This window comes from Carlito syrichta, unplaced genomic scaffold, assembly GCF_000164805.1.
Source record: "Carlito syrichta isolate Samal-C Ts95f unplaced genomic scaffold, Tarsius_syrichta-2.0.1 Scaffold302430, whole genome shotgun sequence".
Lineage (NCBI taxonomy): Eukaryota > Metazoa > Chordata > Mammalia > Primates > Tarsiidae > Carlito > Carlito syrichta.
Window position 1 is genome coordinate 553,297 of NW_007246526.1, and position 14,283 is coordinate 567,579.

Below are 14,283 nucleotides of genomic sequence, written 5' to 3' on the forward strand. Positions count from 1 at the left end.
CCATAATAAACTATAGAGATTCTTATACTGGTTTTACTTTGCAATCTTACATTGTAGAAAATTCATTCCGAAAATAGAGTAGAAAAAGGCACATATATTTGAAATACCATCAAAAGTGTCTTCAAGATTTGATTGATGATCACTTTCTTTAACGGTCACCTCAATAACATTTTAAACAGAGTATCTCTGTAAAGAGAAATATTTTTATGCTTGCTTATCCAATATGGAAAAAATAAACATGAGGAAGAATCTTTAGCTTTAATATTCAGACTTTGTACATTTGCATTAAAATTTCATCACTTCTAAACAAATATTACTTAATCCCAAAGAATGTCTTCTGTCTCACTCTGATGTTTTATGAAACTCAACGCTGAGTTCACCCAAAACTCTAAGGATTAAAAAGTTCCAGACCCTCAAAATGCCTGCTCTCAAGTTGTAGAATGTTCTTCTCTCTGTAGGTATCACTTATGTTTTGCAAAATTCAGTGCACTTTGTGATTCCTAGAAGTAGCACCATGGCTGGAGATCATGGATTTTGAGGTACATGGTGTAGCTTTTCCAGCCCAAGAGCTCATACAGAAGAGCAGTTCTGCAAAGCAGGGTCCACAAGGCTGGTGGATGATTGCTGGATGTGAATTGGGGAAGGGGATGCCAACTCAGAATACAGGTAGCCATCTCAGTATACAACTGCATGGTTTACAGGAAGAGTGTAAATATACTAGAAATTTGAGCAACAGTAGGGGGAGAATAACATGGTATAAATATACTGTAAGCTAGAATATAAACTCTCTAAGAACAAAAACCTTTGTCCACTGCTATAGTCAAGTGCTGAGAATGCTTCATGGCATGTGAAAGCCATTCAAAAAACACTTGAAAAACATACAATGATATAGTAAGGATACTAGAGTACGGCATTGACTGAGTAAACCACTTTCCTCCCTCCTTTATCAATGCCTTCATTTGTTATGTATTTATAACTGTGCTTTAATTACACATTCAAGTAAACAAAATTATTATTTGATGTATATGTGCCAAACATGTTACAGCTATGTAAATGATGGGGTTACTTATTTTTAACTTGGTGTTTAGATGACCCTTTGAGTGCAAGAAAAAGTTATTCTGAACTCATATCCTGTAACTCTGTACATTTTTTTACACAGATGTGGTATTTTATTGACAAAATATAGATTTTGTTATGATTATAAAGTAGAAGTAATAGTTGATCTGCTATTTAAGTAAATAAATAGATCCAGCAGGAGGCCCAGATGGGGTTGAAATGAATGTTGTTTGGAAGTTTATTAGCTGAGTTATTTTAAAGTCTAACATCATAAGTACCCAGTATAGAAAATACAGTTTGATGAAAGTTTTTATTAACTTAGAGAATATGTCTTGGATGAAAAATTATTGGCATAGAGAGTATGTCTTAGCTATCAAAATATGCAGCTTCTGGGGGGAGGCTGTGAGTTTTCCAGGATTTTTTCAGGACATGATATTGCAGATGATGCAATGCATTTTCTTCTTCAAATGTACCCTTTTGGTTTCATTCTTTCTATAGAGTGGACTCACATCCTTACACCTCGCAGCCCAGGAAGATAAAGTGAATGTGGCTGATATTCTCACCAAGCATGGGGCTGACCAGGATGCTCATACGAAGGTAAGGCAAATCACTGTCAGATTGTGATAGGTTCTAACTTGACTCCCAGTAATTCCTATTTGGGTCACTCCATGTCCAGCTATTCCCTCCTCAAAAGTTCATTCTGAAATATGAACTAATCATAACCCTCTCCTGCTCACAAATCTACAACAGCTCCTCCTCCTCCTTCTTCTTCTTCTTCTTCTTTTTTTTTTTTGCTGAAATCAAGTCTAAATGGATCAGAATCCTTCACAAAAAGACTCTAATTTTGCAGACTTAATTCTACTTTCCCCCTTATTGCTTTAGCTGTAAGTTCAGATGACCTGCTCTGTTCATCCTATACTTGCTTGCCTCTGTGCCCTTGGTCTGGCAATAGGTTTTCCCTTTCTATGCCATTCACTTCTTACCCATTCTTTAAGCCTACCATAGCTGCATTGTTCCTGCTTCTCCTTCTGATCCTCATATCAGAGTGAGTCTCTTTGTTGCTTACAAGTCATGTTATATGTGCCTCTCTCTTACTTCTTTAATCGATTCAGTCACACATGGGTCTGACCTCTCTTGCTGATGTTAATCTCCTTGTGGTCAAAGATGCATATATAATCTGCTAAATAATATTTGTACAGTCTAATTGAATTTCTACCCATCCTGCAATAACTGAAACTCTACCTAATCCTTCTCCCCTAGAGTATTAACCAATGGAGTAGTGAAGTTTCTACTTCGTTTGTTTGTTTATTTATACCTTTTTATTTCCAGCTTGGTTACACTCCTTTAATTGTGGCCTGTCACTATGGAAATGTGAAAATGGTCAACTTTCTTCTGAAGCAGGGAGCAAACGTTAATGCAAAAACCAAGGTAAAATGCTAGCAGTCATTTTCATTTTCTATAAGCAGAAAGATGCAGCCATCTGGGCACTTCACTAGCTTACAAAAGTTACTAGTGTATTTTTTTTTTTCTTTCTAGTTCTTTTAAAGTGATTTTGAAGAGGTAGTATAGTTTTGTAATTGTTTGAGACTTTTTATTCTAATAACCTTTGACAGCCATGTAGGTTAGCTTCAGAACTGTTTCTATTATAATAAAGTCAAAATAGCTGACGTCGATTTAATTATTTACTGCAGGATACAATGGATGCCTGCTAGAACATCTTGATATTCTGGCAGATTTCCTTAACATTATTTCAGAGTCTTGCCCCTCTCCCCATGACCCCTTATTCCCCATGAGGAAATACAGACAGGCAGCCTAGGCTGCACGCCTTTCATTTTTAATGAACTCTGTCACATTGGGAGCATCACATGGTCATGGTCAATGAGGAAATAATGTGTAAGGACTGGGTTGGAAGTTCTCAAGAATAATGCAGAGCTGACTTGATCCCAGCAGGTTTTTCCAGGGGCATCTGCAGGGTCCCATTCAGCAAATCAAGGTTGGAACATAACACTGTATTTCAGTGCACTCAAATTGGTTCAAAGTGAAAAGAAGTGCCTAATATAACTATGGCTATTATGCATAATATAACTTGCTGATCCAGGTTCTTTGGTGCAAAGAAATATTTATTTGCATTTTTTTTTAAGTTCATATGTTAGAAATTTCTAATTGCAGCTATGTGAGTGGGCTCAAGTAAATTAGTGTGAACACATTCAGGAATTTTCAAAGCCATCATTCAAGATGCTACTAATTAAAAATATACAGAAGTTTTGTAAGTCAGTCTTTTTATATTCTCTTAGAAGCAAAAACAAAGTCATTTCTATACATAAGCATATTTATAAGCTAATTTAAAATAAACTCATTTTTAAAATTATAAATAATCCTGTTAACATTTGAGATTCAAACTTATCATCTTACTCTAGTAAGAATAGTTGCTGCCTGGTTTCTGACCAGTTCTTAAGTTCTCATGAAATTGTCCTTTGAGACTATTTAAAAGCTCTAATATGAATTCTCAAGCATTGGTTCTTAACCCCATTTTTTGCTGAGGTCAGCTCACATATCAACATTCCAGGAAAGACATTCTTGCTGGGATCCAGGTATTCTCTTGAAATGCAGAAATGCAACAATTCAATGAAATGTCAGCAGGGCTTGAAAATGCTTATCATATTTTTAAGTGTGTGACTGTTGAATAGTTATAATATTTAGAAGCCAAGCACTACATTGTCTAGAGGATATCAGTGGCCTCCCAGGAGTTCAATCTGCATCAAATGAACATTTGATTGGGAGAAAAATCTTATTTTGACATTACAGGTTTTTTAAAAAATAAATCATGTTGCTTTCAATGTTACATTTGGAACCATATATCTTTAGGGGAGTAGACAGATACATACCCTGAAGAACAGTTTTTAATAAACTCTTCAGAATTTGTTCACATGAAAATGACATCTCTGGAGAGATGATTTTGTTTTCTTCCTCACATCTCATGTGTAACCAAATAGTTACTAAAAAGTGTTTTATTGCATTGAAAATGCAAAATATATGTTAATTTAACTCCTTGGTATAAAAGATTTGGAAAAGTGAATTTGTTTTATGGAACTATGGTTGCTTCAAATTAGAGTGAAACCCTGTCACAACAGTTTGGGGCAAACCAGACTTGGTTTATTATAGGTTTAGCTTATGGAGAAGGTTTAGAACTATAGCATATAAAAGAAATTTCCTTTATAAAAGATACTGCAAAGATTATAGAGCTCTTTCAATAAAGAGAAAACAAACAGCATGTTTGTTAAAACTTTCAAAGCCAAGAAAACGAAAACATTTAATTCATGGCAACTTATATGATCCCTCACCAAACTTGAAAGTTTGGTCATTTCCATTTTACAAATAAAAAAATTGGGGTTTAGAGAGCTATAAGGATTTGCGAATAGTTGGTAGCCAGATGGGCTCTTGACAGTAGATTAAACTTCAAACAAATGTTCATGTAAAAACTGTTGAATTGTTTCAGCCTTACCTGGCAAATATTCTAACTCACTGGAGATTTCAAGTAAAGGTTAGTTTCAACCAGGCCTAAGGGACATTTTTCTGGCAATAATGTCCACTGAGGACTCTGTATATGTACTGTGATCTATTGAGAGTAAGAGTGTTTCTTTGGCATTATTAATTTATATTCAGTATTATTAATTTATATATTTACAGATAATTGATATTTATTTACATTATACTAATATGTTTAATATATTAGTTCTATTGTTTTATTCATGTATATGCTAATTTATCTGGCACATTTCATGTGATGAATAAATAAATATTTGTTGAATGAATTAACTTGACTGATACTGAAGGATGAACTAAATTTGGTTGGTAGGACATTGTAAACACAATGGAAATGAAGGGAAATACCACTTACTGTGTGCTCCTCAAATGTCTAAAGATTACCTGATTTGAGAGCAGAGTCCCTGCAATACCTATAGGTTTTGCAGAGTCCCTGTAATTGATTTATATTTCCTGGTTTCCTGGGGTAATTGAAGGAGTATACAGCACAGAACTCCTAACATGGCAGAGCTGAAGATTGTACCAGACTTAAAGACACTCAGACAGAGAAACCCTGACATATATGGGTGCATTCCTATGAAGGGAAAGACTGCAGTGAATGTATAGAGGACATGTGGCACCCATGTATCTAGATAGAGAAGTCATATAAACAGGTTAATTAAGCAAGTATATATGTTGGTCATGAGGCAACAGTGACATTGGATAAAAGGAATATATCCTCTTACAAACTTAAAGTATGTATGAATAGGCCAATCAGGACTTAGAATTTTAATAGGGGTGAGGCAAGTAGATTTTTTAACAAAAAGTAGTTCTTGGTTTTTTTTTTTTTGAGTTAGAGTCTCACTCTGTCACCCAGACTGGAGTGCAGCCTTGACCTGCTGGGCTCTGGCAATCCTTCTGCCTCAGCCTTCTAAGTAGCCGGAACTACTGGTGGATGCTACCATGCCCGTTTAATTTTTGTTGATTTATTGTAGAGATGACGTCTCGCCAAGTTTCCCAGGCAGGTCTCAAACCTGCGGGCTCAGGCAGTCCACTCACCTCAGCCTCCCAAAGCGCGGGATTACAGGCTGAGCCACCGAGCCCAGATAAAAAAAGTAGTTCTGATAGCTATTGGCTATCATGATCTTCTACACAGGATCTGAACCTAGACCAATTGTGGAAAAATTATTTAACTGTGTTATTTTCAGTTTCATTATGTCAGAAATGGGGAGAAAAATATTCATTTATTTAATTATTTGTTCATCACTCATTTAGTCAATTATTTATGAAGCACCTACTATGTACCAAGCACCCTTAATTTTAGAATGATAAAGACCAAGCCAATAACTATAAAGTATAGTATTTGGCACTAAATGAATGCTTAATAAATGATTGCTATTCCTCTTTTGTTATACTTCCAAAGATTCCAGTGCAATTAAAATTAATGTGAATATGTGACCAACGTGTACCATAACCTACCACCCTCTACAGTTCTGAGCAAGACTAGCCTCACACCAAGCTCAACAGCAGTTCCTCACAAACCACAGATTATAGAGCTTTCATCTGTGTGAAAGTTGAGACCAGAATGTTAAAAACATGATTTTTAAAGACATTTTTAAAAATTGAGGGTGGGCCACTCGGCTTGCAATGAAGTCATCTATCCTCTAAAGTGTAAGCTTTTCTATGTCCAAAGCTGTTCTGTGAAAGGAATATATGATTTAGATTTACTTTCATTGATTTTGAATCCCTAAAACTAAGCCAAAGATTAATTGTTAGGAGAGTCACGATGAACATGCAGGGGTTTGTGTGGCCCTTTGCAGCCTTTAGTTAAAAAACGATTTTACCCTTGCTTGCTTCCTAGGGAAGAAGTCGTGGTGATAATGCCCTTTCTCATTTAAATCTCCTCTCAGCATTTTTAATACTAATTGGTTAAAATACAATAATAGTTATCGTTTGGAGTCTGTTCTTGTTGTTTCATAAGCTGGTCTCATCTCTCTGTTTAGCAGACCATAAGGTGTGAGGGAGTGTTTGCTGCCGAGAAATGGGTTGCTGGTAATCTTCAGCTCCAAATAAACAAAGCGTCTGTGATGGTATTGTTGTAAATAAGACTAAGAAACTCAAAATGAAGGCTAACCTAATTGTCCTCTCCCTCTGCACCTCGGGGCTGGGCCCACCGCTCCTGTCGTCCACAGAATGGTTACACGCCTTTGCACCAGGCTGCACAGCAGGGCCACACGCACATCATCAACGTCCTGCTCCAGCACGGGGCCAAGCCCAATGCCACCACTGCGGTAAGGCAGATGCACTTTCTTCTCCTTCCACTCTTGCCTTGGTGGCCTCGTGTCTGAGCTGAGCTCAGATACATCCTCCTTCAATAAGTCCCAGAGTCTGGAAAGCCCCAGATTTTTGGGAAGCCTTTCCAGAAATCACTGTGACTTCCCGGGGAATGCTTGTCCTGGGAGTGCAAGCAGTCAGCCTGACTCAGTTGGCTGTCTCTGGAGAGGGGGGCCCACAGCTTCTGGAACGTGCTCCGCTTACAGCTGGCTCTCAGATGTGAGCACAAATTGACCCCCCCCCCCCTTGAGGGAGCACAGTGAGGGAGCTGCTGGCTTAGACAAAGCTCATTGGGTTGTGGAGCCATTGAAATGTAAACTAAGCAGTGCAATTAAACAAACCAGGGTCCCGAGTGGCCTGGGCTGGATGCAGCCTGAATTGCTTGCTTGTATTATTTTGCTGCAAAGTGAGCTTCTGCACAGTTGTAGCTAAATATGTTACCATGTTCCCTATAGAAATAACTTACCTGAAGCAGATGGCCTGACCTCTGTTGAGGAATAAGAGTACCTGGTGCTTGCTAATAGTTTCTGGAGGCATCAAGGGATCCTCTCCCAAGCACAACACAGTTTTTGTAGAGGATATTTGACAACCTTAGGGTTAAAGCATCAAGTGCTTCTTATTAAAAAGAGCAGGCAGATGCAAGCTTGTTGTGTTACCATGGTGACCCGGGCTATAGTCTAAAGAAGTTACAAAGGCAGATTTAGACGTAATGGTAAAAACTAGTGATTTTCCTAAGCTGTGCCTTGTTTTGGAAGGAAATGCTGGCTCATGCAGAGCTGCGGGTGATCTCATTGGCTCACATCACAGTCCTCCCTCTCACTTCTCACTCTCTTTCTTTCACTCGCTCTTCAGAATGGCAACACTGCCCTGGCAATTGCTAAGCGTCTGGGCTACATCTCCGTGGTCGACACCCTGAAGGTTGTGACTGAGGAAGTCACCACCACCACCACGGTGAGTACAAGTGACCGGTTAGCTGCCGCCCTGTTGTCCTTTTTTTCAAGCCACATATATGTGCAATACTTTTTCACTCACAAAACATTTGGCGCTTTTAGTTTTGAACTTCTTTTGTTGACTGTATTGTAGCACATCTGTAGAAGTATGCAGGAGCAAACGAACAGACAGGAGGAATGCAGGGGTTTTAGCTTCTTTTACTCAACATAAAGCCCTAGAGAATGTGTGAATGTAGTTTTATAATGTTTGGTTCCTTTTTCTGTGATTGGTTTCTGTTTTTTTTCCTGGCTCCCCTGCCCTTTTCCTTATGTTGTGTGTGACACCTATCGCTGGCAGAGCGGTAACACACTTGATAGCAAACTTCTTGTCTGAGCCAGGAGGTCAGGCCAGCCCCTGGAAAGACACTGATCCTCCTCACACTGTGCTCATGACTGGGTCAAATGTACTCCAAGAAAGGACAGTTCATCCCGACTTTGCATCTTATTTCTGATTGCTACCTTTTTATTCAAAAAGAAAATTGCATGTGCATAATAGGTAAACTGTGCCTTTTATCATGAGAGTATATTTTCAAATTTTTGTTTGAATACAACTGCTGATTCTTCAGGAGAGAATAGTGATTATCTCTGGCCTTTTCCAGAGAAACTCTAGAAGAGTGAAGTTTATAATAACAGTGAGTCCTTGAGCTCCTGTACCATGAAGAGGGAGCAGAGGTAAAGAAGGCTTTTGAGAGGGGGCTCCTTGCTGAAAGTGGAAGTGCTGCCATATTGGCACTTATTTATTTATGAATGTTCTATTTTTTAAGCGTGAACTGTACGAACAATGCTCTTTAATTTATTTTTGTAAAGTAGAAACATGGAACAACAGGAAAATGTGAGATAGACCACAAATCAACAAATACAGAGTTCTAAAGGAGGTTCTGGTAACTGCCCCAAGTTGGGAATGATACATATAGAGCTTTGGAGCTTTTGGTTCTTTTGGTAGATGTGAGGACAAAGACAGGAATTTTGTTCTTTAGAGTGGCAGTAAGTCCCTGTTGTCATACACCAGTGTGCTAAAATACAATTGCTTTAACCTGTAGTTTTAAAGAGAGTGGAGTATAATTTATTAATGAACACCAAGACACAAACTGAATTCAGATGAGAGAGAATAGCACTGCTTGTTTCCTCAGGCAGAATCTTAAAACCTTTGGCCAGTACACCACAATATTTTTAAAGATTTAAAGTACAGCTTTAATAAATTATATAGGAGAAGAACAGGTCTTGTCACTGCCTGGGACCATACTTGTGGGTCCCTATATATGGCTGAATCTTAATGACTTTTTTCTTACTGTATGATTTCTTACACCAGGAAGGTCATCATATTAAAGACCTACTCATATATGCCACTTTATCTGGTATCTTTAAAGCAATGTGTACATCATGATAAAAAAAATCTTTAGTGGCGAGATTTGTAAAACACACCTGTTCTTGGAAGTCGTGTTTCTTTCAACTTTATTACCTTTTCCAATCTGGGAATCGTGTATGTGCATTTTATCAAGTAATCACTAGATGGCGAGCCTGTATCTCTTGCTGTCTTGGACCAACTTTTCTTCCATTTATTTCATTAACTGATTCATTCCTTCATTATTTATTAGATGTATAATATTGCTGAGTTCTGTGCTGTGTGTTGAAGAGTGATCAGTGGTTAAAATATTACAACTTCAGCATAGTGGGGGTGGAGAATGAGACTCCAGCTTAGTAAGAAAGTAAATTCGTCTTTTACACCAACAAAACTATGAAATGCACATGTCCAGTTTCAAATAGATCTCAGGCTTATAAATATGACTCAGAGCAAATGACTTTAAACATAAAGATCTAGAATTTAAAACAGGAGCAATTAGTTTTCTGCAGTGTGTCTCTAAGTACTCCAATTTCTGTCTCTAAACAATCTCTCAGATACCTTGTCAGAAATCAGACATAGGTCTTCTCTTTACTACAACTAGCTCTTGGGGTGTGGGGAGGGGACACAAAAATTATTTTTAGAAAGAACCTCCTATGAGCTTTTTTCTTTTCTAATACCTATTTTCTATGCTCTCTCTAGATGAGCATTGCTGCAACAAAAATAACTTACTGAGAATTCAAGTTTCTAGGTTAAAAAAAAACAGTAAAAAAACAAAACAAAATAGCATTTCTGCTTTTAGTTCGGATGATAAGAAATCTTTTCCACATTAAACAAGTACCTGTTTTATCTAAATGGGTAGTTTTAGTGCTTACATGTTTTGATGCTGCTCCCTCTCCAGGGTCTGCTTCTTGCTGTCTTGTCTTCTAGAATTGTGAGTTTAATTGTTTTGTGAAATGAAATTTGGGAGTAAGGATCAGAAATATGGATTTATTCTTGTCTTTTATGGGAGTCTTCTTCCCTTACCTTTTCTCTTTGGAAGGAGATTTTCAGTCATTTCTTTTTCTCTATGAATTCTTTTCCATGTAATGTTATTAATGATATTAAAGCAATAATTAATATTTAAGATTAAAAATATGCCAGACATTGAGGTCAGATCTAGAATTTGAATTTAGGTTGTCAGATTTCAAAGCCCATTTCCTAACCACTGTGACATAACTGACTTTGGTTTTGCTGAAAGTAGCTTAACAGCAATTTTGTTAAAGAACTATTTTCACCTAATTTTCAACAAAGAAAATTATTGATTTTTGTAAGACCATCATATTCAGTAGCAATTTTCTAAAGTCTACAAATTCACCAAAAATAATTTGGAACTGCTAGCTGATGGTAGCAAATAGCACAAGAGACAACTTAATAATGATATATAATTCATAAAAGTAGATTTAATGTAATTACCATTTAAATGTAACACTCGAACTACAGCTGCACAACTGACATACTAATTTCACATTACTTGGATTCGTATGATGTGCCCTTTGAGCAGCCATGTGAGTTCTTTTCTGATCAAAGAAAGTTTCCTTTCCTTTGCTATTACTCCTTTCGAGTTATTTACCCCAAAATATATAAATAAAGTCATTATGTAGCAAGCAAAGTAAGGCAGCAGTTTGTAAAGGAAAAGTCACTGCTGTAGAAATTTCTGAGACATTCTGGAACTGTGGTCTGTTTCCTTAGCCTTTGCTTTTCTAACTTTTTGTAAGACACAGTAGGGAATATGAGACAGTTAAGCATTCTCTTGGGATTACAATCACTATAGGTTTGCCAGAATAGACATCAGACTGGTAGAGGAACATTTCTGGCAGCAGAAGCCAACAAGGCCAATCTACTAATGCTGCTTGGAAGAATTGAGATATGACTCATCCTTCTACTTATTGATCAGTCATCATCAATTATTTTTATTATTTGTATAATTTTAAAGTGGCCATGTTTTATGCTGTTTATGAATCATTGATACGTAGAGCATACATTACTGAAAAATTATGAAAATAAAAATGATATTTATATGATAATTTAAACATTGAAGAATATTTAAATAAAAAATTAAGAAATATCTAAATATTCATACTGGGCTCCGTGGCTCACACCTGTAATCCCAGCACTTTGGGATACCAAGACAAGCGGGTTGCTTGAGCACAGGAGTTCAAGACCAGCCTGGGCCACATAGTGAGACCTTACCTCTACAAAAAAATTTTAAAAATAGCCAAGTGTGGTGGTGCATGCCTGAGGTCCCACCTACTCAGGATTCTGAAGTAGAAGGATCACCTGAGTCCAGGAGGTCAAGGCTGCTGTGAGCCATGATTGTCGTGATCATGCTACTGCACTCCTATCTGAGCAACAGAGTAAGACCCTGACTCAAAAAATAAAAAAACAATTCTATACCCTAAATCTTATCTGATGCCGTAAGTCAGTTAAAATAGGAATCAGAGAGGGGATGATAAAGAGGCGTTGTTTAATAGGTACAACAATACCGTTATATTGAAGGAATAATATCTAGTGTTCAGTAGCACAGTAGGGTGACCACAGTTAACAAAAATTTGTTGTATGTTTCCAAGTAACCAGAGGAGTAAACCTGGAATGTCTCCAATACAAAGCAATGATAAATGTTTGAGGTGATGAATATTCCAATTACCTTGATTTGATCATTACACATTGTATACTTGTATCAAAATATTACATGTATCCCATAAATGTGTACAACTATTATGTATCCATAAAAATAAAAAATGGGAATCATAAAAATGGTAATGCAGTAAATACTTGGAAAGTCATTTGGTATCTTTTGAGGAGGCAGAACCCATACCATTTTTGTGAATATAAAATATTACATGTATTTCAAATGTACAACTACTATGTACCTATTAAAATTAAAAACAAAAAATGGGAACCATAAAAATGGCAATGCACTACATACTTGGAAAGTAATCTGATACCTTTTGATGTGGAACCCAGATCATTTCTGTTAATATAGGTCTATTGATTAGAAGCTAAATTGTCATTCTTCCACAAGTAACATCAATAATACATACCATATTGTATGTGTGTATATTTTCTATGATATCTATATCTATATAATATTTATATATTCTGTGTATTTTCTTAAAGGGACATTATACTAAGTACAGAAACTTTTAAAACTTTTGGCATATTTTTTTCAACCTGTTGTAATTATTTCAACCACATCTAATTGGACATTATTTTTGGTGACTTGCCTTTGTTGAGACTTTCCAAAGAATTTACCCCAGTTTTTATAGAAAAATGTGTTTATATAATGTTTATTTTAGTTATCAATGTTATGATAATATTACGAGTATAATCAGTGTAAATAGGATTGTAAGCAAAAATAAGTTTAGCCCTTAACTCCACTGATAGAAACTGTGGGTGTGGGCATATTAGCCAGAATCAGTCATTGTGTTGTGGTGGCTTGGTGAATGTATGGTATATATAGAGGACATGTTGGCCAGGGGAATTCGCTGAGTGAAAGTCAGTTGAACACACTTTTTCTTTTGCACAGAACAAACCAGATATTAACCACCATTTATAAACAACCTTTTAAGGACTCTTGCTTTATCTTTTTACATTTTCTATATCAGAATAATTTAAAAAACTCAATATTGTCTCCCTTCTGTTTATCACATTCTATTTGTTTGCATATTATCTGTCTAATTATGTCTCATTAAACTTGTACATAGTATGCTACTCATTTCAACTTTTAAAGTAGTTTCTAATCTCAACCAGAGTATGTTAGATTTTTTATTTAATAGCAGAAGGAGATGCCCATGATCATTTGATTATAGCCTTGTACTATTCAGATGCAGTTACGTAAAACTATATGTTTCAGTAATCAAGTTATCAAAGGACACTTTGTTTAAATGGAAACATATGTGTTCATTTCTGATGACATTACTTGTGAATAGGAAGACTTGTCATCTATTCTACAAATATTTACTGATAGCCTTCTAAAGGTTAAACACATGTCATGTATAAATGCTACTATATTAGCTATGTTGCATATAGAGGCCATTTTAATACCTATACAGAAAAATATCCATGACCAATATGATTACTGTTACTTTTTCTATTGCCACATATATTTGCCGATAGTAACTCTGATATAGAATTCAGTGACCAAACTAAAGCAAACTTGTTATTTGTACTCTCCCAAGTACAAAGAAAATAAAGTCTCATTATCAGCATCTCAAGATACAGACCGAGACTACCAAGCAATAAAAATCATATAAAAAGTATCTCCACCGATTGTTTTCAAACAAAGAAGCATCCTTTTATTAAAATGTTTACTATGCAGGGCAAATACTCTCAAGCTCTCTGGTATAGTCTAATGTAATAGACACCCTTTACATGTTTGAATCATTTTATTTACTCTAAGATACTTATTAAAAAGTTTCAAAAAAGTTTAATAGGGTATATAGTAGGGTGGGTTCTATCTCATATGTTCTTTTTTCCTTTTTTTTTTTTTTTTTTTTGAGTTGGAGTCTCACTCTGTCGCCCAGACTGGAGTACAGTGGCCGCTCTCGGCCACCGCAGCCTTGACCCGCTGGGCTCCGGCGATCCTTCCGCCTCAGCCTTCCGAGTAGCCGGAATTATAGGCATGCACTACCTCGCCCAGCTGATTTTTTAATTTATTATAGAGATGAGGTCTTGTCTGCCCAGGCGGGTCTCGAACCCGTGGGCTCAGGCAATCCACTCACCTCAGCCTCCCAAAGGCGCGGGATTACAGGCTGAGCCACCGAGCCCGGCTTTTTTCTTTTTTTTAATCAATATTTTTTATTTTGATATTGTGGGGTACAGTTAAGGGTTAGGTATACAAGTGTGCTTCGTTCAGCATCCCTTGTTGATAACAGGTGTCTCCTCGTCTCCATTAGTCCCACACCCACCCCCATAGTTTCCCAGCACTGTCAGTCATTTTCATATAGTAGTGCATTGGATGATCAAGATCCACTATATGAGTGAGAATATGTGATACTCAGA

At 36.7% G+C, this 14,283-nt stretch overlaps 1 protein-coding gene across 1 annotated transcript in view; it reads left to right on the forward strand.

Annotated features, from left to right (window-relative positions):
- The window catches only part of LOC103258979 (ankyrin-2-like), a gene marked incomplete at its 3' end in the record, with an annotated part of 156,273 nt that extends 148,410 nt beyond the window's left edge, over positions 1-7,863 (forward strand). The window contains exons 19-22 of the mRNA XM_021711646.1: positions 1,555-1,653; positions 2,386-2,484; positions 6,771-6,869; positions 7,765-7,863. Coding sequence (XP_021567321.1) covers positions 1,555-1,653; positions 2,386-2,484; positions 6,771-6,869; positions 7,765-7,863 — 396 coding nt within the window. The remainder of the gene's footprint in view (positions 1-1,554; positions 1,654-2,385; positions 2,485-6,770; positions 6,870-7,764) is intronic.
- Between the last annotated feature and the right edge of the window lie 6,420 nt (positions 7,864-14,283).